This window comes from Equus asinus, chromosome 9 (genome assembly GCF_041296235.1).
Source record: "Equus asinus isolate D_3611 breed Donkey chromosome 9, EquAss-T2T_v2, whole genome shotgun sequence".
Taxonomy (NCBI): domain Eukaryota; kingdom Metazoa; phylum Chordata; class Mammalia; order Perissodactyla; family Equidae; genus Equus; species Equus asinus.
The window spans coordinates 10957938-10985000 of record NC_091798.1 but is presented as its reverse complement, the minus strand read 5'-3'; the positions used below and the strand labels follow the sequence as shown (position 1 = coordinate 10985000).

General features: G+C 50.5%; 2 protein-coding genes across 4 annotated transcripts in view; both read left to right on the top strand.

Moving 5' to 3' along the window:
- ERGIC1 (endoplasmic reticulum-golgi intermediate compartment 1) overlaps window positions 1-11298 on the top strand; it is a 102508-nt gene extending 91210 nt beyond the window's left edge. For both annotated transcript variants that reach the window (XM_044777142.2, XM_070517086.1), the window contains exon 10: window positions 9428-11298. In XM_044777142.2, the coding sequence (XP_044633077.1) occupies window positions 9428-9535 (108 nt within the window). In that variant the 3' untranslated portion in view covers window positions 9536-11298. The remainder of the gene's footprint in view (window positions 1-9427) is intronic.
- A 6456-nt stretch (window positions 11299-17754) lies between these two features.
- RPL26L1 (ribosomal protein L26 like 1) lies at window positions 17755-25625 on the top strand. Of its 2 annotated transcripts, none has more exons than XM_014850850.3 (4): window positions 17755-18117; window positions 18477-18653; window positions 24458-24598; window positions 25306-25625. In XM_014850850.3, the coding sequence occupies exons 2-4, from the start codon at window positions 18486-18488 to the stop codon at window positions 25432-25434; spliced, it is 438 nt and encodes a 145-aa protein (XP_014706336.1). In that variant the 5' UTR covers window positions 17755-18117; window positions 18477-18485; the 3' UTR covers window positions 25435-25625. The 2 variants fall into 2 exon arrangements, with proteins under 2 accessions (XP_014706336.1, XP_014706337.1); XM_014850851.3 differs by having other exon boundaries at window positions 17970-18113.
- The last annotated feature ends 1438 nt before the right edge of the window (window positions 25626-27063 follow it).

Here is a 27063-nt window from a genome sequence, read left to right as displayed (position 1 = left end):
CTGCGGCACTGACAGTGGCAGAGACACGTATGCCCACACCTCACTGGAGGGTTGAGAAGGCTCTTCGTGTCCCCCTTCTTGTTGCTCCTGCATGCCAGACAGTGGAGGCTCTGATGTTGAGACCCCTTGGCAGGTGGCTGAGAAATGGAGAGTCTTCATTTATTTACTAAATGTTTGCTAGAATCTACCGCGTGCGGAGCCCCTGCTGGGCAGCAGGGATGGCTCAGTTAGACAGAATCCCTGCCCTCAAGCTGCTCCCCGCTGGTGGGGGAGACGGGCGAGCACACAGAACTGCAGTCCCATCCCGCGGGGGCTCCACTGGAGCGGTGCCCCAGGCACAGCGGTGGCCAAGAGTCCCCTCTGGAAAGTTCCGAGAAGGAAACCCTGAGATGGGTCTTGAAGGGTGAGTAGACATTTCCTAGACTGGTGAGTAAAGGAGAGAGGCTCTGAGCAGAGGGAGTAGCACAGGTGCCCGCATAGCATGTCTTGTGGAGGCCACACGGCCTCTTTCCACAGGGATGGACTTCTGAGAGCTGGAGGTCCTCAGGAGTCACGGGGCAGAGCCTGTCCTCCGTCACCCAGAGGCTGAACGCTTGCTCCTCCCTCTGCCCCGTCCAGCTCTGCCTGAGCGTGGCCAGCTGCAGGGGGCCTCCTGACAGCCTCAGCCTGCTGGCTTTTCTGAAGGCCTCACGCTGCCATCCTGGTTGCCGCAGCAACCGTGGGGTCAGCCCTGAGGGAGCCAGCCGGCTGTCCCTGGCAGATGGCGTCATTGTGGAGCTTCAAAGGCCCTTGTCACTGGGCAGCAGATGTGGGGATGGTGCTCGCACGCAGACATGCAGCACAGAGACCCCAGGAGCCCTTGCGCATTGGGGTGGGGCCAGGGTGGAAGTGGAGGCACCTGCTGTGACTTCTCTTTCTCTCTTTTTAAAATCAAACACTTGCGTGCAAAGCCCCTGAACCCCAAATGGGGGCCTCTGCAAATAGCTCCTCAGAGGGGCTGCTGAAGAGGGGGCTTAGGCCAGGATGTCGTCATGTGGCGGCTGCAGGGCTGCAGAGGCAGCTGTGGGTGGGCTGGAATGAGGGGTCGGAGCAGCCGGGGGGTGTGGAAGGGAGAGGCAGGTGGGGCCTCCCCGATGCATTTCTGAATATCAAGTACCTGGCCTATTCAGGGTTGCCCTTCCGGGGGTCTTATGGGCTAGAAAGGACCTGTCCATCCTGAGCCTGAGCGGAGGAACGTTCCTCCTCCAGAAAATCTCCCCCAGGCTGCCCGGAGCTCCCCTCTTTGGCCCCCAGGGCACCTTGCTCAGACCTCTGCTTTGTGCTGTTCCGGAAAATTCCACCACTAAGGGAATAAACAGATGGTGTTTAACAACATGCAAGTGACCCCTTCGAAGCACCTCCTCCCACACGCACATTTGTCCCCTGCCACTTGCTGAAGCCCCTGTTTTGAGATTGCCTTCAAGTGGGTGGTGTTGACAGATTGGATGGCTTCACATTTGTCGCATCTCTTTCCTTGTGTGTTATATTCTACTGGGGGAGCAGCCAGAAGTCACAAAGTGCCAAACTGGGCCAGTATGGCCATGACAGTTTTTGCCCAACAAAAAGTACCAGTTGGTAATGACGTGCTCCCCTTGCGCAGCAGGGATCGCTGAAGTGGACACAGTCCCTGCCTTTAAGGTGCTCCTTGCCAGTGAAATAATCCCCCGAACTTTGGGTCATGCTTCATTGCTGCCAGGCCTCAGTATGATGAGCTCCAGGTCAGATCACCTCTGTGTCGCCAGCATCCAGCACGGGGCCCGGCCTGGATGCAGGTGCTCAGAAACATACAAGGGACAGCTGCTTGAGGAAGCGATCATAGAGCTGTGCTTATTAAGCATCCACTATGTGCTGGGCAATTTTATAATTGTCTCCTTTAACCCTCCCAGGAACCCTCCAAGATAGGTGCTATCATTCCTGTTTTATATATGAATTAGCTGAGGCCCAGAGAGGCAAAGGAAGTCATCCAAGATCACACAGCCAGTATATGGCAAGGCTGGGACTTGACCTCAAAGCCTACCTCTGCCACATCCCCCACCCCCTCACCCAGTTCGGGAGCCTCCATCTTCCAAAACCAAGGCTCTCAAGGATGTTCCAGCCACAGAACCCTTGGTCAGACACCTGGGTCATTTGATACAGTGACTTGCGTCCTGGGACTCAGGAAGAAATATCATAGCAGGAAACAAGGTGATATTGTGAACATGTGTGATGAAATCAGTCAAGCACATGCAAACCATAAAAAAAGCAAGCTGTCCGTGTCAGGCTTTTGGCTGGTGGTTCTCTAGTGTTCCTGCCCGTGTCTGATTGCCTTTCACTCATCTGTTTGGAGACCTGCACAAATCTGCCGTGGAAGGCAGCAGGTGCCTGGGGCGGGGGGACAGTAAAAGGGATGGAGAGGACACAACCTGAGAAGGGTTTCCCCACTGACGTTGTGTGAGGTGGGAAAAGGGCAGCTTTGTAGCTGGATGGCACGGCGGCCTTTCCAGAGCCTCGGTTCTTCCTGCTCAGACTTTCCTCCTGTGTCTCTCTCCCCGGGACCGTGAGCTGCAGGATGCAGGCCTGGCTCTTAGTGAGCCCTGGTCTCCGGGCCTGGGAAGCACAGGCGGGTGATGAATAGATGTCAGGCAGTGAGCAAACAGATGGAGGGGTGTACCCCTTGGTCCAGCCCTAAGACAATTTCTATCATCTAAGGAACAGAGCAGAACGCAAATTAGCGGCTCGGTTATTCGGGTTTGGAAATGTGCAAAAACCTTTGGTTCAGATCCTTCCGGACGTTTGAGCAGAGCTGGATCTTCCAGAAGGCTCTGTACCAGGGACAGTTTGCTCCAGCTGCTCTGAACACATAGCTGTGTTGGAACAGAGGCTCCTGCTGCTTGCTTTTCTGAGGCACATTCTGAGACATGTATGAGGAGCGTTAGAATGGGATGGATTCTGTTTTGCAAACTGCACTTACTCGTACAGCCACACAGCTTCTCCATAAACTCTGCTGAGGGGGCCCTACTGCAGGACATTTGATAGGGAAAACTTATTGGAATTGAGAAAACAGAATATAAAGAAGCCCTCCATGGGTGAAGACAGAGACTGAGGGGGCCTGCAGGTTGGGGCAAGCAGGCAGTCTAACAGAAGAAGCGGGCCCTTCACAGCCTCCCAGCCCTAGATTCTCGTCACCCTCCCCTACGTGACAGCCGAGGGACCTTGGACAAGTCAGTGCCTCTCTGAGCCTCTGTTTTGCCCTCTGTGAAATGGAGGTCACACCGGTTCCCGTAGTGCTTGCAGGGATTACATGAGAAGGCAGAAGACAGTGCCATCTCAGGCTGGCACACAGTAGCTGCGCCACTGAGGGGCTTTTTTTCCGATGGGGAGGTGGCTGTTTTTCAGCTGCAGCCAGTGTGAAAATGGCAGGGCGAGGACTCTGCTCTCTCCCCTCCCCGGCCCCTGCACTGGAGGGTGGGAATGGGGGGTCTGCCAGACGAGACACCACTGGGTGGAGACCACCACACCCTCTCCCCCACCCCAACCCTTCCAGGGCCCAGTCATCAGCTCACTTCCATGACAGCCCCCACCTCTGCCTAGCCGCAGCCTCGGTGCTCTCATCCCAGGCTCCAGCCAGTCTGCCGCCGCTGGCATCTGATGGGGCCCCCGATTCATTATTTATTTCCTCCTGCGGCGCCCTTTCCACAAGCTTTCAAGCGATGCTGACTGGACAAGGAAAGTGAATGAACAGTTTCCAAGCACTTGGGGGACAGCAGGCAGCTAGAGAGGGGTCATCTCGGTCCTCAGAGTGAGCCCCATTTTACAGATGAGAGAAGCTGAGGCTCAGAGAGGTCAACTGGCTTTTGCGGCCAGGGTCGCAGAGCTGGGATCCAACCCCAGGAATGTTTACTCCCCCCGCCCTGTGTGATGTGTGTGTGTCGCTGCTTCATTGCACACCATGGAAAAGTAAATGGACGGGAGGGGCACAGGACTGGGAAAACGCTGGTGCTGGGGGACAGCAGAGGGATTCAGCTCTCCAGCCAGTGTGGTTGGAACACGTCCTTTCCATATTATAAGAAATTAAGAGCCGTAATTAAAATGTAAGGGAAATACACACCCTCCGCTTCTTTTCAAGGTAGCCACGCTGACTCCATTCTCTCCGTGGTAGGAGCCCAGGAAGCTGGCAGAGCCACAGGAGGAAGTCTACGCTAAAGAACAAAGGGGCATTATTGATGACTTCTGATGAGAGCAAAGTAGTGTGCTTCTCTCAGACCCAGTGGGTCCTGGATATCGGATTGTCCTTGTTTTCATTGCTGGAGCTGGGGCTGCTGACCAGAGGAGCATTGCCTGTGCTGGCTCAGTGGCCCCCCTGCCACACCCACAGCTTGTCCCCCCACGTGGGGCCTGGTCTGGAGGTGCAAGGGCATGGCAGCGGTGAGGGACCAAGGGAGCAGGCATGTGGGTGCCTGGGTGCATGTGTGACAGGGACACCCTGTTCAGTCTCACAGCAGTCCTGAGGGGTGAGGACTAGCCTTCCCATTTTTAAAAGTAGAGAAACTGAGGCATCGGCAGCTGGGGTGACGTAAGGCTCGCTATACCATCCTGAGTCTCCTCCGCAGCCCTGCTCCTGGCTGACACCCTAGAGGGAGCCACGTTTGCCCCAAGCCTTGGGCATGGAGTCTGCTGCTCCTCTCCTGAGCGAGTCATTCATTCATTCGTTCATTCCTCTCGCACCCACTCACCCACTCATTGGCTCCCTCTCACCTAGCCGCTCATTCGTTTACTCGATGAGCATGTACAGAGAGCCTGCTGTGTATCAGGTCCTTCTGCCGTCTTCTCTCCCCTGGGCGTTTGGGAAAGCGAGAGTCGAAGCAGCAGGGCGGAGGTCGCAGATGTGGAGACACGAGGAGCTCCCTGACTGGCCAAAGCACAGAAACAACCTCCGACCTAGGAGCTTTGCCCCCAAGGGATGTTCTTTATTACAAACTGTTCTTGGCACTTACCCGAGGAAGCCACCCCGTCCGTAGAGCAGGCCCTTGGGGTGCATGGGGCCTGGGCAACTGCAGAGACTCTGCCGGTGGTGCCTGGGACGCCCTTGCTGTCCTGTCTGTCTGTGAACTGACTGGTCCTCTGCCTAAAGAGTCAGGTGGAAAATGGAAATCAGGACCCACAGGCCTGCTCTGGGGAATAAGTGATACTTTGCCCATTGTTCTTGGACTGGGTCTCTGGGAGGTTTAGGGAATCTTAGCGACAAGGTTGGAGCCCTCCAGTCAACTGAAAGATGGGATCAGGGATCATTGACTGAGCACCTGCTAAGCGCCAGGCACTCGGAAGGATTTCCCACAGTGGGACAAAGTAGGGGTGGTTTTCCCATTTTGTAGGTGAGAACACTGAGGCCCAGAAAGGCTCTCCTGTGGCTGGAGTTAATCAGTGACAGCCACCACTCAGCTTCCAAAGGTCGAGCTCTTTCTGCTGCCAGAGCAGGGAAGGCCCCAGGGAAGGCCCCAGTGCTCCCCTCACCCCCACTCTGCCTGAGTCCACCCTCACTGTGTACAGCAAGGAAGTCCATGTCCTCCGGGCCGTGCACCCATGGAGGCCCGGTTCTCCGAGCTCTTCTGCGTGCAGAGCAACAGGCCGTGGGAACTAAGTGTCGTGGGCGTGATTTGCTTTATTTTCAGTTTTAGTCACTTGTATTCACTTCGGGCCCCATCCCCACGGGTCACGGAGGTGCCAACTCACCGTCCTCCCTTCCCTCAGCCCCTCCTTCAGCCTGCTCTTGAGATCACTTAACATCTGTGGTCAGTCATTTTTTTCCCCACGTCAGGCAAAGAATCACGGACGTGGTGAGGCCTGTTGTCCGGCCACCGCCAGTGCGGGGCCCGAGTCCGCACGCACAGGCCGTCGTGCGGCGTCATGGCTGCGTTTCATTTCCCTGTGTTCCAGACACAGGAGCTGTGGCCTTCTCAGGACGCGGGGCAACCCTGACTGACCACCTCCTTGGACGAGGCGGGCTGTGGTAACCTCCCAGGGAGGGGGTGGTTTCTGTGGCCTTCCCTATGTCAGGATCCAGGGGGGCCGCAGCCTGAGAGCACCCCGGAACCCCCTCCTCGTGACCCCCACCTGCACCTCAGCTCCCCATCACCACCTGTGGACCTGAGCCTGTCAGGGAGGCCCGAGCAGGCAAAAGGCAAAATCACGACAGGAGGGGCTGCGGCAGCATCAGGCACACACCAGATCTCTGTCAGCCTCTGAGGGCCCCCACCACGTGCCAGAACCCCCCCCTCCTCAGTTGGCCCGTGACCAGCACCTTTGATAGATGGAGGATAATGAGGACAGGCCGCTGAGCTGGGTCCTATCAGCAGAGGCACCGGGAGCTCCCTGCAGGCCCTCCTGAGATCTAGGCTGACAGGGACTCACTCTGGGACGGGTCAGCTGCTCAGCACCTTCCATGCTCCCAGGCCTCAGTTTCCCCACAGCCGTGTGCTTCTTGTACCTCAATGCTCGTGTTGTCTCCTGCTCCAGGCCAGCCCAGTGAAAGGAGGCTTCAGACCCGGTGCCAGGTGTATGTGAATCATAGGCACACGCGGGTTCCGGAGTGTGCAGATGAATATAGATATGTGTGTGTGTGTGTGTGTGTGTGGTTATTTTTTATTTTTTTATTATTTGCTTCATTGCACTTAAGTCACATTTTCCTGTGCTCTGATCCAAGCTCTACAAGCATTTTGTGGGATAAAATCTCCCATCATCTGATCCACTCGACCGAAATAAATCAACTCCCCTGCCGTCATCTTCCTTGAAAAGCCCCTGCGTCATGCTCCGAAGCCGGAGGGAGAGGCCTCGCCCGGGGAAGACGCTTCATAATAATCCCCCCAGCGCCCCCAGCCTCTCCATCCCCTGGGGGGCTGCTCTGGTTTCTTGGGCTGTTATTACTGGAATGCCAGCTGCTCCACTTACAGCCCATCCGTACAGACCTGCTCTGTCTGCCTCGGGCCCCACAGGCCTCCGCTGAGCTCATCTCGTGGAAATATCATTTTAAAAATAAACGCCTGTTCCATTCACACTTCCCTCTTGCCTCCGCTATGTCTCCTGGCCTCCTGCACACGGCACCAGAGGATCCATTAAGGCACTGCCGTCTCCCGGAGCCCTCCAGTGGTCGATTGTCAGTGACTGGCCAGCCACCCGCTGGTGCCTTCAGGGCGGCCTCAGAGGCCCTCTGGGGCTGCCCAACTTGACTTCTCCTCAGTCCTGTGGTCATTTAAGTGCTCCTTAAATGTGGCATGGGGGAAAGAGTGAGAGCTCTGGAGGTGGACATACTTGGCTCTGCCACACACATGCCCTGTGACCTTGGGCAAATTATTTCCCACCCTGATCCCCCTGGGTACATGAGTGAAGAGGTGCCTCCCTTCTAGGCATACAGGGCAATGGGTGGTATTGGTTCTTATGAACGGCATAAAGTATGTTCTCAAGGGGAAACTACGTTTAAAGTTTCCTTGCAGGTCTTCTGTGAACTTCTGTCATCTTCTGTCACCCATACTGTGCTGCTTTTATGGCACCAGAAAGCAACTCATAGGTAGGCCAGGAATTTTTGAGTAAAACAGCATGATTGTGATATGTCATGAGTGGAGTTTTGACAGCTTCAAAGCAGTTAGTGCTTTGGTTCGGTGGGGCACTTCATGCCTGAGAAGCCACAGAGTGTCATGTTAAGAGGGCAGACTCCATGGGGCTGGCCCGGTGGCATGGTAATTGAGTTTGTGCACTCCACTTCAGCAGCCTGGGGTTTGCCGGTTCAAATCCTGGGCATGGACCTATACACTGCTCATCAAGCCATGCTGTGCTGGCGTACCACATACAAAATAGAGGAAGACTGGCACAGATGTTAGCTCAGGGACCATCTTCCTCAAGCAAAAAGAGGAACATTGGCAACAGATGTTAGCTCAGGGCCAATCTTCCTCACCAAAAAACAAGTGCAGGGGCCAGCCCCATGGCCAAATGTTTAAAGTTCTGTGTGCTCTGCTTTGGCAGCCCAGGGTTTGTGGGTTCAGATCCTAGGCATGGAGCTACTTCACGCGTCAGCCATGCTGTGGAGGCATCCCACATACAAAATAGAGGAAGACTGGCCCAGATGTTAGCTCAGGGCCAGTCTTCCTCACCAAACAAATAAATAAATAAATGAGTGAATGAATGAATGCATGCATGCAGACTCCACAGTTTTGAACCCCAGTTCAGCCACTGATTACTGTGGCATTGGACAAGCGATCAGTGTCTCTGCCTCAGTTTCCTTGGCTATAAAATAGGTATAAGAAAAGTCCCTATCTCCTGGGGTTGGCCTGGGGATGCCGTGAGGTAGGAGGCATGAACACTTCAAATCATGCCTGGCACAGGGAAGATGCTGTGTACATCCTGTGCGTTTGTTGTGGTCATTATATTATTATGTGGCGGGAGGTTAGGAAGGACAGACGTGCAAGTGGCATTCATTTTCATCTCACTCCTACAGCAGTTCTTCATCGGGGGGCAGTTTTGACAATGTTTGGAGTCATTCTGGTTGTCACAACAGGGAGGAGAGGGTACGACTGGCATCTCATGGGCGGAGGCCCAGATGCTCCTGAACGTCCTTCAGCGCACAGGACAGCCCCCGCCACAGAGGATTATCAGGTCCCAAAAGTAAATAGCGCGACGCTGTGAGAAACTTGGCCGTGATGGGAGCTTTCTGGTAGCGCCGTGGGCCCCTTTCTCTTCTCTAGCACTTGCCTTGGTTCTGCTTTGCATCTCTCGGTGTGATTATTTGACTACTACCCATCCCACTTATATAATGCAAGCTTCTGAGTGTGAGAGAAGATTTCTCTCTCCAGGCTGTCCAGGCCGGTGCTGCCTAGTCAGCCCACCCCAGATCGCAGTCGAGGCAGCACTGGGACCTGTCAGACCAAGTTGAGGTCCCAGGATCGCCGCTTCCTGGCTGTGTGACCTTGGGCCAGTGGCACCGCCTTTCTGAACCTCCATTTCTTCACCACAAATGGGATTGTAAATAGCTGATAAATTTAGAGTAGAAGTTAAGATCGCAGGGCTCCAGGGTCAAGACATACCTGAATTCCAGTCACAGCTCTGCTACTTACTCTGTGAACTTAGTTACCTAACTAAGCCTCAGTTTCCTCATCTGTGAAATAGCTCTAATCCCGTTCCTCGTTCAGAGGGTTCATATGGGAAGGAGCTGATGCTGATTACTATTATTATTATTATATTATTAAATTCATCATCCAACAAGTGGGTTTTTTGAGCCCTATGTTCCAGACCCCATTGGTTACCATGTGGTGGGCATGATGGGGCAGAGCGTCTGCATTTGCTGAGCTCATCATCTCGTGATTTGGGAGGTGTCTGGCCTGGCAGTCCCCCAGTGCTGATCTCTGACCTCCCCCCCTTTCAGATCTGTGCCATCATTGGTGGGACCTTCACTGTTGCCGGCATTCTGGACTCCTGTATCTTCACAGCCTCAGAGGCCTGGAAGAAGATCCAGCTGGGCAAGATGCATTGATGACCTGCCCGGCCCCGTGGCCAAGGACCCAGGGAGACCGCCAGCCCTGCCTCCGCGCCCTGTCTCCTCCTGCCCTCTCTCTGGCCCAGGATCTGGCTGCGTCCCCAAGTGGTGGTGGGGGGAGGGAGGAGGTGGCTCATGGTTTCGCAGCTACCTCTTTTCCCCAAGTTTAATTTTAGACAAACTACACTGCCTGAAGTAGTGGTGCCCCTTTCCCTGGGGAGCCCCAAGACCAGAGTCAGGGAAGGGGGTCTTGAGGATATTGGGGACCACTCCTGAAGGATACAGTCCCTTCCCTCTTAGGGAATAGCTCAGAATCCACGTCAACCAGCTCTCATCCAGGCTCTGACAATCTCAAAGCCCCCGCCACTGGGACGCTCTAATCACCCGCAGACCTGGGCTCTCAGCTTTGGACCAGGCTGCCCAATGGTACCTCCCACCTGGCGCCCTCAACAAGGGATGGTACTGCCCAGGCAAGCCCCTGAGAGATGGCATTGTAGCTGGGACCCTCGCTACCCCTCCATCCCTTCCTGCCTGCCCTAGAACCCAGGCCTCAAGTCCCTTATCCCCATCCCTTTCTTTTTCTCCCAAGAAGCAGATGCCCAGTTGCTGAGCAGCAGCGGTGGAGACTGAAATCTGCCCACTGGTCCCTGGGCAGGTGGCAAGTTCCCCTTCCTTTCTTCACCTTGCTCCTCTGAACCCTGTGCCAATGTGCCTCGGCCGGCCCCTGTGCTGTGTGGCAAGAGCATCTCTTGGTGGAGGGGCTGGTTGTGACCGGGAGGTCCTTCTTTGAGAACTAGACATGGTTTGTGCACTTATGTCCAGACGGGAAGCATCCTTCTCGGCAACCCTGAAATCATCAGGTCTCAGCCTGTCCCAGACAGCCAGCATCAGTCCAAGGCCTTAGGTGGGGAAGAAAAGCAGACCAGCATCCTCCCATCTGTGGACGTCCACCTTCTGGGCGCCCAGGAGGTGCACAGCGGTGGCACCTCTCTGCAGCTCGGTTGTGGCCCACTTGCCACTGAGCTCCCCTGTTGGCTGGCCACACACCAACACATTCCTTGTCCCTGGGTGGCTCCACTGTCTCCCCACTTGCTCCTGGCCTGGGTCCCTACCCCACTGCTCCCTCGCGTCCTTCCCCGTTAGTCCCAAAAGGGAGGAGCAATGGTGCAGGCACTAATTCCACCCAGGGAATTTTAGGTATGCCCTCGTGTCCCAGGGAGAGAGCCGCCCGCCTCTTTTCCATTTATATCAAGATTGTTTGCATACTTTTGTAATTAAGGGGAGTGTCCAGTGGAAGGAGTTTTTAAATTATATCTCTATGGATAGCTCAAGTCTCTGCCATTTGTAATTTTTGGCTCCGTATTCCAATTAGAAAAGCTTCCCCTTTTGCATATAGGTTGACTGATGTTGTGAATGTAAACTGCATTTGGTTATTTCTGGTGTCTGTGGCCACTTGATGGATTTTTTTTCACATTCTGTTCCCCAGTTACAGAAGGAGTCCCTCTGGTGTGTGAATACACGTGCCTGTAGAGGGTGGGCAGGGCGGGGTGGGGAAATGGGCGGCATGCACATGAGTTAGAATTCCACTTTTATGCATTTTTAAAAAAAAAAAAACTTGCGGACATAGGGGATGTCGGTTTCCTATGGAAGAGACACCTCTGACCCATTATTCTTATAAACAAAATCTCCAGGGAAAAAAGTGTTTTAGTTCTTTCCCCACTCATCAGGTTCAAATAGATTAAAAGGCTAATTTTCAGAAATATTGCTGCGTGTTTCTTTCTACCTGATCTTGGCTGGGCGGCCTGGAGGCTGGGGTCACAGTCAGCATGGGATTTCATTCCAGAGGAGAGAAATTGGGAAATGTGGGAAAGATCTGTGAGGAGGATCAGAAAGTCAAGACCCCTTGGATGCAGCCCCTCCTTTATGGAGTCCCTACCGAATGTTCCAGATCTGTCACTTTTGAGCTGTGCGGCCTCAGGCCGGGTCCCTAACCTCTCAGTGCCTCAGTTTCCTCAGGTAAAAAGGGGAAAAGTAATTACCCCACATAGAGCTGTCGTGGAAATTAAGTCTATCATATGTGCAAGTAAATCATGCTGGATCAGAACGAGCTCATGGATGCAGGAAAGTGGTACATGGTAAATTTTGAAAAATGGGAGTCGTTTCCACATAACCCCCAAATACAATATAATCTCCTTGAGAACAGCACTAACCTTTCTCCCAGCTTTGAGCCAAGGGCTGCATGAATGAAAGGTGTTTCATAAATTCTTGATTTCTGAGGACCTGGCATTCCATTTTCAGCCCTAAGCTCAGCAAAGGCAGATCATCAGCTATGCTGGTACTCACCATCCCGCTGTGCAGTCCTTGGAGGACCTTCCCCCAACGGCACAAATGTGGGTAAGCACATCAGGGATGAAAGTGGGAGCCAGCGGTCTGCAAGAAACTCTTCATTGAGCCTCCCCGTTCTCTCTCTAACATCCTGTCTGATATCTGAGTTTTGTGACACTCAAAGCTGGTAGTCAAGAGCAGTGTGCCTACCGTCAGTCAGTTTTGTGGCTTCCCAAACCTGTTTCTGCCAGCTGTGCTTTATGCTGTAGGGATGTGACTTAGTTAACCCATGAAATATGACTGACAATGAAAGCAGCTACAAAACTGAGTTGAATACTTTGGAGAGACCTGGTAAAAGTGAGTTGCCACCCCCTCCTCAAAATTAGAATTAGATGTGAACAAGACGACCGAAAAGGTTAGGGGGTGGGGGAGGTCCTTGAGGATTGTGCATTCACATTGAAAGTGTCTTAAGTCCTTGCTCCACATTAAAGAAACCGAAAACTGGAACTCTCTGGTTGCTTTATTTAAGGACACGCTTTATGTAAGGATAATGAAGAAGGACTCCAATAGAGGTCTCTCAGGGAAAAAGCCCTGCTTCAGGGTCAAAAGATTGGCGAATACGTTTTAAGTTGACGTAAAACAGTTAAAGTATGTATGTGTCCTTTCTATGATTTCTCTCTTAAACCAATTCAGTTATCTAGCCAAGTGCAGATTGCGGTGTTTTGGTGTAAGAGGATTTCTCCCTCAGGGATTACAGCGCAGACCCACAGCGGGCAGGGGATGGGCTAGGGCTGTGCTGGTTCAGGCAGCAAGGGCTCCTCCTGTGGAGGCTGCAGCTGCCAAAGAGGTGCGTCGGCGACGAGAGAAGCCCCAGGGCTGTGGCCGCACTACCTGCGCGGGTACCGCAGACGCGATGTGAACCTTGGGAAGAAGTGGGGTGCAGCATGGGGCTCATGAGTGGCAGCTGTAGTTTTTATTACCATATATCATCAGTTAGTTTTTGATTCTTGCCAGAAACAAAGACATTTTCTCAATGTGGCAGACCACTGGTAGTCCTAACCCATTCTGAGGAAACTGGGTCATTAGCTGCTCCAGCAGGTAGATGCAGCTGTCTAGAGATGTGAGAGGGGGCCCGGGGGGAGGAGAACATCCACCTGAGACCCTTTTCCCTCCCCAGTGGGTGTCTTCTGTCAGTCATGTAACAATGAAGCCATGCACTTTATTCTGGCAAAAATAAATTATTTTTGTCTTAACTGTTGTAGTAGCAGGCACCAGTGGTTGGGCATTCTCCATGTACCAGGCATTCTCCATGTTCAGGCCCAGCCTTTCCTAATCCTCAAGCAGTCCTACGAAGTGAGTGTGACCTCCTTTCTAGGAAGGGGAACACAGGATTTAGTAACTTGTCTCCATCACACAGCCAGCTGGTGGTAAAGCTGGACTTCAAACCCATGTCCGGCCGCCTCACTCCAGGGTTACAAGGAATTGTGTGGTTCCACCTCATCTCCAAGATCACCTTTTTTTTTTTTTTTTTTGAGGAAGATTAGCCCTGAGCTAACTACTGCCAGTCCTCCTCTTTTTGCTGAGGAAGACTGGCCCTGAGCTAGCATCCGTGCCCATCTTCCTCTACTTTATATGTGGGATGCCTACCGCCAAGTAGTGCGTGCCAAGCGATGCCATGTCCGCACCCAGGATCCGAACCGGCGAACCCCAGGCCACTGAGAAGCAGAAAGTTCGAACTTAACCGCCGCGCATCCGGTCGGGCCCCCTCCAAGATCGTCTTGTCTGTGTCGAAAGGGAAAGCCGACACCCCCTCCCACCCGTCCCGGCCACCAGAAAAAGGGAAAATTGAAAGTAGCGAGGGTCTTCTGTCTTTGTTTTCTTCCTTTAGACAGCCTGCAGAGAAAAGCTAAATTGAAAGTTGGGGATATTCTTAAACAAGAATTTAAAACCCTTAAAATATGATTTTAATTACACAAATGATACATGCTCATAGTGCCATTGGAGGAAAATCAGAGCAAAAGGGAAAATTAAAGTCACCCATAATGCCACTAATCTGAGATAATCACTGTTCACATTTTACTGACATCCTTCCATAAACAAAATGGGATCGTGCTGTTAATATTATTTTGCAGATTACTTTTTTCCTCCTTAATAGACACCTTTCTACGTTAATGACTATGAATCTCATCATTATCTCAATACTATATTGGCTGCAAGATAACAATAGCCATATTGAGTATCTAATGGTGGATCATGTTCACATTCTGCTCCCATCTCTTTCTGTTTTCTCAGCTATAAAGGGGACAATTCAGAGGGTTCTTTGCCAGATTAAATAAGGTGATGTTTGTAAAGTTGTTGGCACAATGCCTGACAGTAAATGCTCAGCCTAATAAAATTGACCTTTTATTTTTTAGAGATTGGCACCTGAGCTAACAACTGTTGTCAATCTTTTTTTTTTTTTTTCTGCTTTATCTCCCCAAAGTCCCCTGGTACAAAGTTGTATATCTTAGTTGCAGGTCCTTCTAGTTGTGGCATGTGGGACGCCGCCTCAACGTGGCTTGATAAGTGGTACCATGTCCATGCCCAGCATCCGAACGGGCAAAACCCTGGGCCACTGCAGCAGAGCGGGCCGACTTAACCGCTTGGCCACAGGGCCAGCCCCAGATTGGCCATTGTTATTCATTCACTTAATAAACAATAATTTCTACCACTTACTAAGTGCTTACTTTGTGCCAGACATTGTGCTAAGAGTTCATTTAATCCTGACACCAAACCGATGTGGTAAGTACTATCATTATTCCCATTTCTCAGATGAGGAAAGTGAGTGACCAGGAGGCCAAATATCTTATCGAAAGTGTATTCAGGAAATGGTGGAGATCCAGACCGAGGCAGTCAGAATCCAGGGCCCAGGTACTTCCCACCACATCAGCCTCTGCCTCAGAGACATGAAAATATTCCCTGGGCATTTCCTCTGTGCCAGCCGTGGGCTAGGTCCTGGGGCTTCTCTACCAGTCCCTGTTCGTGTTTCCAAGGGTGGGCATGAGGGAAGACAGTGGGCAATCCCACTAAATCCTCATTAGACTGACGGAGCCTAGGCATTTTACCTGGTGATGTCATTGCGCCTGTCTTAATTCCCTGATCCACACTGGGGGTAAAAAAATGTCTCATCACCCTGGTGGATCATGAATACACCTTGATGATCTTGGGTTGTGAGGCTCTGCCCTCACATGGGTGCCCTGTGCTGAGGAGGCTCTCACTCCTTGGGAGCAGGGACGAGACCTCACCGCCCCCCCCCGGATCCCTTTGATCTAGCCCTGTACCTGTGGCTCCATGCAGGTACCAAATAAACGATGATTAATTTAATGAGCAAATGCATGAATGCATATGTGAGTGAGTTAACGAATGAGTGAGATACAGAAGTGAATGAATGAACAGAGAAGGAGCCAGTGAGTGAGTGAATGAATGAATGCATGAATGAACAAACTCATCAGCGGGCTTGGGTCTGAAGAAGTGTAAAGCTGCTCTGACCCTCCTGTGCACTCGGTCATAACAGCGTCTGCTCCTGCCATGCCCATGGGAAATGGCCTCCTTTCCCTCCCCCCCCCCCAGCTTTACTGAGATATAATTGACCTATGACATTGTGTAAGTTTAAGGTGTACAACACATTGATCTGATACACTTACGTACTGCGAAATGATTGCCACAGTGTTAGCTAACCCCTCCAGCACCTATTGTGGTGAGAACATAGAAGATCTTCCCTTCCTGGGACTCTTCCCCCACCTCCTTCCTCCTGGAGCCTGACACACACGTAATGGGTGGCCTTACAGTTGCTATTGCGTCAACGACTTTCACTGCATACTCTGCTGCCTGGCTTCTGCAAACAGTCCAGGTGTGGCCATCCTCCCTGAGTCCGAGGCCAGAGGTCTCCAGCACTGACTGCAGGGGGTCTGGAATCCAGCAAGCCCCGGGATGAGGCCAGGTGCGCTGGTTGATCAAGAGTAAACACGTGTTTGACAACTTCACATCACATGTCAGGGGACACTAATAAACTCGGAGAGAGCACAGGACGTGCCTGAGTCTGGCAAGCATCCCCCTTTCTGAATTTCAAGGTTAGCCACAAACTCTTCTATCTGGCATCCGCCACAAAGTAGGTGCTCAATACACACTGCTCCAGACTTAGAAGATTTCAACTTTGTGATGGTGGGTTCCAGCACGGAGTTCCATGTATTGTTGTATTGCACAGCTCTCAGATGAGGTCGGCTTTGGGATTCACCTTACTTTAAAGATTTACTCTAGGATGAATATGTCTACATTGTAATGAATGTTTTGGTTTTTTTCTTTTTTTCTTTTTTCTTTTGAAATATACATAGACTTAAATCATCTTGTGAAATGACACTGTGTGTGCATAAAGGTTTCTACTCCTTAAAAAATCTTTGAGGGGCTGCCCAGTGGCCTAGCAGTTAAGTTCGCACACTCTGCTTCAGTAGCCTAGGGTTCACCAGTTCGGATCCGGGGTGAGGACCTATGCATCACTTGTCAAGCCATGCTGTGGCAGGCGTCCCACATATAAAGTAGAGGAAGATGAGCACAGATGTTAGCTCAGGGCCAATCTTCTTCAGCAAAAAAAAAAAAAATGAAGAAGAGGATTGGCAGCAGATGTTAGCTCAGGGCTAGTCTTCCTCAAAAAAAAAAATCTTTGAAAATTGTTGATCTTGTTCAACTTCTTACTCAATGCATTTTCAGCTTACGATATTTTCAACTTAAGGTGAGTTTATTGGACTTAACCCCATCCTATGTCGAGGAAGATCTATAGATATGAATTGAATGAATCAATTCATTCCGCGCAGAATGAATCAATCAGTGGGCGTCTCCGAGCCAGGACCGAGACCTTTCATTCCCAGGGCCCACGCAGGGGTCTCAGCCTGAGGATCCGTGGGTGGCGCCAGCTCCTCAGGGCAGTCTTCGCGGGGGCGGGAGGCGGAGCTCAGCACAACACCGCGAGGCGAGGTGCGGCCGGGTGGGCGGGGCCTGGAGGGGCGGGGTGGACGGGGCCTGGAGGAGCCGGGCGCGGTGGGGGGGGGGGCGGGGTGTGAAGGACCGGGGCGTGAAGGAGCGGGGCGCGGGGTTGTGCGCCGGGCTTGGGGGGACCTCGGGGAGCCGGGGGTGGGGTCGGGGGGCTGAAGCCGCAAACCCCAGGCGCCCTCGGGCCGCCGAGTCCCGGCACCGAGTAGGGCCTTTCCGAAGACTCGCAGAGTCGAGAAGGGAGAGACAGCACAACCCGAGCTCCAGCCAGCCTGGCACATGGCACGTGTTTCTTCAAACACGGAAAGCCTACACTTTCCCTCCGGAGAGCTAATGGGAAAAGTCTGAATGGGGGAACTCTGGTGAGTGTGAGGCCGGCCTTAGGGCTGCCCTAGAGCAAGCCGCACTCATAGGCCTCTGCTTTTATTAGGAAAAATGGCTGACCGTGATTGACCGCTATGTGCCAGACACTGTTCTTAACACTCGACAAGGAGCCCCTTAATTCTCGTAACAACTCTGTGAGGCACCTACTAAGATCATCCCCATTTCACAGATGAGCAAACAGGCTCAGAAACAAGCAGACATCTCTCCACGGTCCAGCAACGTGAAGAGGCGCTTGGGTCCAGGTCTGACTCTACAACCCAGCTCTTAGCAACAGGACTGAAAAACTACGGGGAAGTTTTGCAAGACGAAGTGCTTGGTTCGAAACTATCCTCAAACACGGGTGCACCTCAAAATCTTTGGGGGATGGTTCTTGCTTTAAATTCAGAATCCTGACCTCGACCTACCACTGTCTTGGTCTTGTAGGACTACGACGGAGCACAAAAATCTGCGTTTTGATTAGGCTCCTCCGTGATTTTGCAGAAGCAAGTCTGCAGATTGCATTTGGATCGTCATGATGTTGAAAGACCTCTGTGGAGGGGAACGGAAGCAAAGAAAGAGTTCGGGATAGCAAAGAGACTATTGGTGTACCTAGAAAAAAGACGTCAATAAGCTTCTGTCGCAGGCCCTACAGAAGGACGCCCCTTCTCCCCAGCGATGCCAACGCCTCGTGGTAGCGCCGGGGGACCTCTCGGAACGGGGCACTGCGATTCCACCCCAAGCCGCGGGGGGCGCCATTCAGTTTGCTTCCTGCGGAAATGGGGCACCGCTTCCTTTCTACGCTTGCGCGGCAGGGACGCCTCACTTCCGACCCTGCGCGCGCACCTTCTGAGCCGCGCAGCGCCAGGTAGGTGAGTGCAAGTTAGTGTTTTCTCCGCTTATGACGCTCTCCGCCCCACAGGACCCTTCCCCACGTGCTGCGGGGTCCCCGCCTCCCCAGATCCCCGCTTGGCCCCTGACCGTGCCTCCTTTTCCAGCCCGAGCCTTCCTCCCCCGGCCAGCCTCAAGGCCCGGTGCCGCCCTCTCCCCACGCCCGCACGCACGCGTCCTGGTATCCCCTAGACCCCTCACATCCCCCCTTCCCCCTCGGTCGCCTTCTTCCGAGGCGGCCGCCTCCGTAGAGCGCTTGCGCAGGGGTGGGGAGGAGTGTCCTGGGTGGAGAGCAAGCCCTGAGACCCCACCGAGCGCCCCTTCGCCCCTCTCTGTGCAGACGGTCACCATGAAGTTCAACCCCTTCGTGACCTCGGACCGCAGCAAAAACCGCAAACGCCACTTCAACGCCCCCTCGCACGTGCGCAGGAAGATCATGTCGTCGCCGCTCTCCAAGGAGCTGCGGCAGAAGTATAACGTGCGCTCCATGCCCATCCGCAAGGACGACGAGGTCCAGGTACGTCTCCCTCGGCCCTGGTTGCCCAGCCGCGTGGCGCTCGGGCGCCGCTTTAGCCTGAGGACGTTGTGTATGCTTGGACCTGGGAGACTCACGTGCCCTCAGGACCCTGGCAAGGAACGTGACCTGCAGATGTGTTCGACGGAAGCTGGGCCCCAGAGCCAGCAGGAAGTGCCTGCCCAGCTTCATTAGGAGCGTTCAAGTTCAGTTTTTTCATAATAATTTCTTTAAAAACAGTATGCCAGCTAAGCAAAACTCTGCCTTGGATTTAGCTGCTAGCTTGCTGGGGCGCTGGTTTCCCAGGTATGGCTCGGGGTGGCTCTTTGACCTCGAATGTGCAGGGCATGGTGCTGTGGTAAGAGCGGTGTGCAGTATCGTTGGCTTTAGTGGAGTGTGGGCGTTGGACGGTCCTGAGCTTGGCAGAGAGGAGGGAGAAGCAGCAGCAAGTCAGAGGCATGGAAGTATGAAAGCGCATGGCCCCTGTGAGAGAGTGTAAGCTCTCTGTTCTCCCTGACTGGATCCCGGGATGTCTGGTCGGGAAAGGGGAGTGGCGGGTAGGGGGTGAGGGAAATAGGCAGCGGCTAGATTCCCAAATCGAAGGAATATTTTCTGAGCGCTTATCACGCACTGTTCTAGACACTAGCAGTGAACGAGACTGACAAGGCTCCTGTTATCACAGAGCTCGCATTTTAGAGCAGGGTTTCCCAACCTCAGCAGTGCTGACATCCTGGACTGGATAATTCTACCTTGTGGGGAGCTCTCTTGTGCATTGTAGGATGTTTGGCAGCATCCCTGTCCTCTCCCCACTAGATGCCAGTAGCACTCCTCACAGTTGTGACAAGCAAAAAATTTCCAGTTATTGGCAAATGCCTTGGGGGGCAAAATCCCCCTGTCTGCCACACCTCCCCTAGTTGTGAACCATTGTTTTAGAGAATGAGATGCGATAAGGTCAAGGGAGATTGTGGATCATCTAAGGCATTGAGACTTTTTGAAGGTGTGAGGAGCACTTTTAGAGGAAGATTGGAAGCAGAGGGTGTGACAGGAAGGTGTAGGAAGAGTAGTTCAGAGGTGTGATCAACAGTTTGAACTTCTCTCCTGGATCCTTCCCATCAGAATGTTCTAAAATGGAGGAATTGCAAATGTGTATCAGGGCTAGTTAGGCAAATTAAATAAGACAAATGAGCTGATGACCAGAAAATGGCAACTGGAGAGCTCATCCGCCTTTAAAGGAGATTGTTTGTACTTCAGCCCATTGCTGCCTTAGGGAAATGCAAGCTCATTGTTGTCAAATTCTTTGATTTTTCAAGAGAAGTGGAAAATTTAGATTCTCTTCCCAGCCCCACGTTTTCTTCTAGTTACTATTCTCTGTGCCACGTGTATGGCGAGCCGCCTCCAAAAAGTTGTCTGCCCTTCCTCCCCTGCCACTCACTCTAAGATCTTCTCTAGACTGATCTCTGTCTCACTACCTTATAGAAACTGCTTCTGCCTGACGTCACCAGTTACCTCTATGACTAAATCCAGTGGACACATCTTGGTCTCATCCTCCTTGACCTTTCCAGCAGCATTTGGCACAGGTGGCTCCACCTTACTTATTATTACTTACTTACTTATTGAAATAGTCTCTCTCTTTGGCTTCTGAGATGGTTCAGGCTCAGGCTCCTTTGCTGGCTTTCTCCTCCGTCTGATCCCCAAATGCTGGAGTTTGTGAGGGCCTGCACCTGGTCTAACATCTCATCTTGCCTACATTGTCTACCAGGGAGATGATATCTGTTCCGGAGCTTTAAAGGTCTGCACTGTGCTAACAACTCCCTCTTTTCTATCCCAGTCCAGACCACTTTCCTGAGCGTAGACCTGTAGATCTGTCTGCCTGCTGAACATCCTTAGTTAGGTATCTTGTAGACATCTCAAATTTCTTATACGGGAGTATTCTTGATCCTAGCCCTCCTACTCCTCTGTAATCGGGTTCTCCTCTGTCTTCCACACCTCGATAAGCAACACTTCTCCACCTGCATGTGCCATAAACCTTTCAGTTATCCTTAACAACCCTCTCCCTAACCGCCTCTTCTAGGCTATCACTGAGTCTTACTGATTCTGCCTCTGAGATAAGTCTTGAATCTGACCAGTTCTTTACATTTCCAGTTTAGTTCAAGGCTCTCCAGCTTCCACTCTTACCCTTCTCAGGCATTCTCCACAGAGGGCTATTATTTGCAAATCAGATCCTGCTTAAAATCTATCAGTGGTCCTTGGTGTGCTTATTGTAAAATCTAAAAGCGTTGACAACAAGGCCCCGGGTGACCCAGTCCTGGTCTGCGTCTCCAGCCTCATCTCACCCTGTTATCTCCCACGTGCTCTGTAGTCCAGACCCCCTGGCCTTTTCCGGTCTTTAAATGCACCTTGATCTGTTTTCCCTCTGTGTGTCTTCGCCCAGAATGCTGCTTCTGTGTAGAAGGCTCTTCCTTTTCCCCTTTCCCTGACTAGCTCCTCATTTTTCAGGTCTTATCTTAAATATCACTTCCTCAGAAAGGCCTTCCCAGATACTTTAATCATGTTATAGCATAGCATCCTTTATTTTTCCTTCATAACAATGAACACAGTTTGAGATCTTTTTTTTTTTAAAGAAAAAAAGGCATGATGTACAAACAGTAAAAGGTACAGGTGAGTTTTGTCATGTGTAGCCATCATCCTAATTATGACATGGACTGTTTTTATCATCCTGGGAAGATCCCATGTGCCATATTCCAGTTAGTGATCATATATTTGCATGTTTACTTGTTATCTGCCTACTACCCATCAGAGTAAGCCCCATGATGCCAGAGAACTTCTCTTTTTTGTTGCCTGACCTCATTATAGAGCCTGGCATACAGCAGGGGCACAGTCAATATTTGTTGGATGAATTAAAAATTATTGACCGGATAGAATTGGAAGGTAAGGTAAAGAAAAGGAGGGTGGGGAGAAGGAGCTGCCATTTTTGAATGCCTATGAGGTAGGAATTGTTTCCTTTTTAGATATGAAAAAACTGAAATTCGGGTTAAATATTGAAGAAATAATTCAGAAAATGAGTGAACCCAGGTCTGACTCCAAAGGCTGTACTGGATAAACACGTGTCCACCAGGAGAATGAAATAGTCCCATTTGGGTTCTTCTGAATTTCACCTCTTTCTCTGAGCAGTCACTATTCTCCTGTTTACAGAGGAAATTAAAGCTATCATCCAGGAACTTTCAGAACTCCTGGCTCCATAGCCTGATTTACCTGCAGTTCGCCCCTCCGTCTTTCTTCTCTCCTGTTACAATGAAAGAGATGCCGCTGTTTCTCTAGGGCTGGTCCATCTGTCATATGCTGCGGTCCTCCACTCTCTCCTCTCCCCTTGAGATCCTTCTATCCGTTATCCCTGTGCTCCGTGGTTTGCTTTAACTTTTCCTCCATACTTGTCCCTTCTCGTCAGCATTTAGACACATTCAGGTTTTCCCCTCTCTGAAAATAAAAACTGACCCCTTAACTTCACATCTCTTTCAAGCATATATCGTCTCTCTCATCATCTTCAGAGCCAGGCTCCTTGGGACTGTCTTCTCACCACCTCCTCCTCACCTCTGGTGAACTTGTCGCCCTGCTGTAGACTTCCCTGGCTTCCATCTGACCGCTCCACCAAGAGCACTGTAGCCACGGTCACCAATGACCAGCTCGTTGTCACGTCTTTTCCTTTACCCCTCCTGTAGTTCACCGTTCCATGGCCCTCTTGGCTGCTCCAAGGCCACGCTCCCCCATTTTCCCATTCTCTCTGGCCACTTCAGTCTCTCTCTCAAGGTCTTCCAAAATGTTGGCTTTCTCAGATTTCTTCATTCTGCCCTCTTATACCACCAGATCTCTGAGCAAAATTAGGCTTCGATTGCCGTCGCTGTTGATGACTCCAACATCTTTGTGGCCGACCTGGTTGGCCTTCCGGCTCTGTGTGGAATTCTCCACTAGAATGTCACTAGGTGCCTCATATTCGACATGTTCCAAACTAAACTGTTTTCTCCTAATGCCCAATTCTTCCCCAATGTTCCATGCCTCTGGGATGGAACATCCAGAGGCGTATCCATCCATCCAGTTGCCCAGCCGGACTGGGTATCATTCTTGCCTCTTCTCCCTCACCTTTCCATTAAGTCATTTTAGTCTTATCCCATCCCCCTGCTCGCTGGGTATAGCATTTGTCCACTTCTCTTTAACCCACTGTTCCTTTAGACTTGTTTTACTAACGTCTTTCTTCAGTCTTGAGGATACGTAATAGGGTCTTTTCACAGATTTTTCTGCATGAGAGTCTCTGGTGATACAGAGGGTGGTGGATTTTCAGTGAGGCCTGGCTGTTCTCTTTTCAACCTGAAAATTGCCTCAGTGAGTAAGCTGGGCAATCTAGGTACTTTTAGGAGCATTGAGATTCGCCATTTCCCTATATGTGGTACTTCCTCTCTGCTTATTAATCAACATCACCTGCATTGTATCAGCTATTTAGAAGGGTCTTGTCTTCAGGGAAGCCATAATCTAGTTGGTTTTCTAACACAGTTGAAACGTGAGCGGAATTTTAGTACATACGCAAAAACAATCCATTCGATTTTTTTTTTTTTTTTTGGTAGGGAAGGCTTTGCCCTGAGCTAAAATCTGGCCAGCCTTCCTCTTCCCCCCGCCCCCCCTTCAAAACCCTAGCGCATGGCTGTATATCCTGGTTGTAAGTCCTTCTGGTTCTTCTGTGTAACGATGGTCACAGCATGGCAACTGACAGATGGGTGGGGTGGTCCTGTGACTGGGAAACGAACCCCAGCCTCTGAAGCAGTGAGGGTGCCAAACTTTAACCACTAGACCATCGGGCTGGCTCAACCCATTAGATTTTAATTTGACATTTTAATTTTTTTCTGGCTATAAAATATTTGTGTTAATTTTAGAAATATTGAAATTTGGAAGAATATAAATTAGAAAAATAATCATCTGTAACCCTACTTCATGCCTAATAGCAACCATTATTGACATTTGGATATATTTCCATCCCATCGTGTTATATGCCACATATATGAAGCACATACACACAAGATTCAGACTATATTCTATATATAGCTTTGTATTCTCCTTTTTTCTCTAAAGATCATATCTTGAGCATTTTCATAGGTCATAAGTTACTTTTTGAAAATAGGATTTTAAATGGTTACATGAGAGTCTGAGTATAATGTCTTTAACCATTCTTTATTTAGATCTTGAGAATAATAATATTTTTTCTTTCTTAAATTTTATTTATCTGTTTGTTTATTTTCTAGTGAGGCAGATTGGCCCTCAAGTAACATCTGTGCCCATCTTCCTCTATTTTGTATGTGGGATGCCGCCACAGCATGGCTTGATGAGTGGTGTGTAGGTCCACGCCCAGGATACAAACCCTGGGCCACCAAAGTGGAACGCACGGACTTAACCACTGTGCCACCGGGCCAGCCCCATATTTATTTATTTTTGAGATATAATAGACATATAACTTTGTATTAGTTTCAGATGTACAGTAATTATATTTTTTAATTCTTAGGACTTGTTCTCTGATGGCTATCCTAATTCAAGGAACATTTTGTTTTTCAGATAAAAGAAGAAAAAAATTCAGGTGAATTTCCACCTGACTTAGAATAACACAAAGCAGATTTATACCCAAAAAATAGCTGACTTTTGGCTGCCAGGATTAACCTGCTTTTGTGGAAAAAGTTGTGTGTTAGCATGTGTGTTCCTGATGATCAATTTCCTCGCTATGATAGTCATGCGTTAGAAATGGGGGAATTCTCTTTTGCATTTCCTCTTAGGTGGTTCGAGGACACTACAAAGGTCAGCAAATTGGCAAGGTAGTCCAGGTGTACAGGAAGAAATATGTCATCTACATTGAGCGGGTGCAGCGGGAGAAGGCAAACGGCACGACCGTCCACGTGGGCATTCACCCAAGCAAGGTATCGACGTGTTGGTCCTGTTGACACAGGTGGCCCTGGCATGGGCTTCCAGAGGTGGGTCAGGCAGGCTTGACTGATTCACTGGCTTAATGATATCATGGAGGATCCAGATTCTCTCCTGGTCTGTTTTGTTAGCCTTGGCGAAGGCTCCCTCTTCAAGCAGGTGGCAAGAGAGTGCCAGGCCTTCAGGCATCACTTCCACACTAGATTATGTCCAGAGGGAGGAGAGAGAGCATCTCTTTCTTTGGCCCTCACACCCACCTATGGAATGTGCTGTTCCTCCCTTGCACTCCCAGTTTATGCACTGTCTTGTAGGGTCTCCCTCCTCCAGAGTTCCCTCCTCCAGAGTTTCAGATCCTCGAGGGGAGAATGGTTGGGGTCTTACTTAGCCTTACAATCACTGTATTGCCCAGTAACTGGTGGGAATGCAGGTGTTTTTTAAACAATCCGTTTTGCCTCCCAAGAGATAATAGACAAACCGGAAACATGTTAGTAATACTATTTTTCCAACCTAAATGAGATTTCATATCACTAGACTTATCTAAATGGTCTCCTAGGTCCTCAGGAGTCAGGGGGTGGGAGTTTGGGTAACAGAAGAATGACCTCAAGCTGCTGTTGTCGAGGGAAGCTCTGCTGTACAAAATAATTGTTAGAAATCCTTTCCACTTGGAAAAGTAAAAATCTGTTTGTTTTCTCATTCCCAACAGGTGGTTATCACCAGATTAAAACTAGACAAAGATCGGAAAAAAATTCTTGAACGCAAAGCCAAATCTCGACAAGTTGGAAAAGAGAAAGGCAAATATAAGGAAGAACTTATTGAGAAAATGCAGGAGTGAATATAGCCTGTTCTGTAGCTGTGGTTTAACTAATAGGTTTTTGTTCTGGTCTGTATTCCTTTGAAACTTTTCAGAGTGTCTCTGGAACATTTTGTTTCCTTCCTGTTTTGTTGTTGATATGTGACTCTGTAAATCTACTTTTACTGTTTTGATTAATAATTTTATGAATAAAAATTGGAACTGCTTCCCAATTACAAGTGGAATTCGCATTGTATTCTAGACACAATCCATCGTATTATCGGTTCCCGATTGCCAGTCTTTCATACATTTCATCTGCAGAGCAGCAAATGGCAAGTGGTAGGACAGCCCTGCTCCAGCCTGGCCCTCATGCTGATGGATGGACAGGCCAGGGCTCTGGTCCCTGATGCAGGGGTTCGTCCCACTCAGTGGAGGTCATGTTGTGAACTGGCACGCACAGAGGCCCCACTGAGCAATGGTGCTGCTTTTCACAGCCACGTCTCAGGCCTGACAGATTGCTCTCTGGCCAGCTTCTCCTTTTTGCTCCAACCAAGCCAAATAGTGTGCAGCTCCCTGACCAGGCTGCCCTTCCCAAGATGTTGACTTTGCAAGTGCCGTTTCCATGTGACTGAAATGCCCCTCCTCTCTCCTGAGGCTAACTCAGGAAACCCATGGCCAGTAGGTGATATCAGACAGATACTGTTTGTCTTTCTGTTGTTTTCACAATTAAAAAAAAAAAAGTCAATTTCCAACATTTAAAACTTGGGGGATTCCACAGAGAAATCCAGATGGCTTCATCTGGCCGCGTGGGGTCTTGATCCTGCACAGTGTCAGTTGTATGGAGCCAGGGGCTGGCTGCACCCTAGTCTGCGCTCTCCGCTCATGTAACCTTGTTGCCTGGCCCCCGCTGGCATCTGAGTTTTAGACTCCAGGTCAAACTTGTAGTTACTCTTCAAGATTTAGCTCCAGAGCCACATCTATAATCTTCCCTTGCCTCTGTGATAAATAATCTAAAATAGATCAAACTGAGCTTTTTATGGCTCTCTAGTAACACGGAGCTTATCTGACACACGAGTTTCTCAAATGTTGACTAAATCAGAGTTATTTCCCATTTTGACTGATGAAGAAAATGAACTTAGGTCAATTGTCCAAATTCAGAGAACATGAGATGGAGCCAGGATTTGAACCGCTTCCCACCTTAGCCAGCTGTTGCCGGTGTTCCCTCACTGTCAGCCCTGTATTGGAGTCTGATAAGAGACTGGACGTTTGTATGGAACAGAAGAACCTGTGTATTTGCAGCAGTAGTACTGCTTAGTGGGAAAAGCATCGTCACCAGCGGTTAAGCTCCAGTCCCAGCTCTGCCACTGGACGATCATAAGCCTTTGAGCAAATCACTCATCTCCGAGCTTCCGTTTTCTAAGTAGTAAAACACGGTAATACCTGCACTGCCTTCCTGTCTCATGGAAAGCGTCAGGGTCAGGGGGCTGTTTCTGAGCCCTCTGAAAGCTGTGATTATGCGAATGCTAATAGCACTATTATTGTTCAGTTCACTTGTATCTCCAATTCTGACATTCATTCTGCACTCAAAGAGGTCATGATTTTTCACAAAAGAAATCAAAGGGATCGCAAACCACAAAATTTGATCTACATTCTCTGACTTTTTGGCATTGA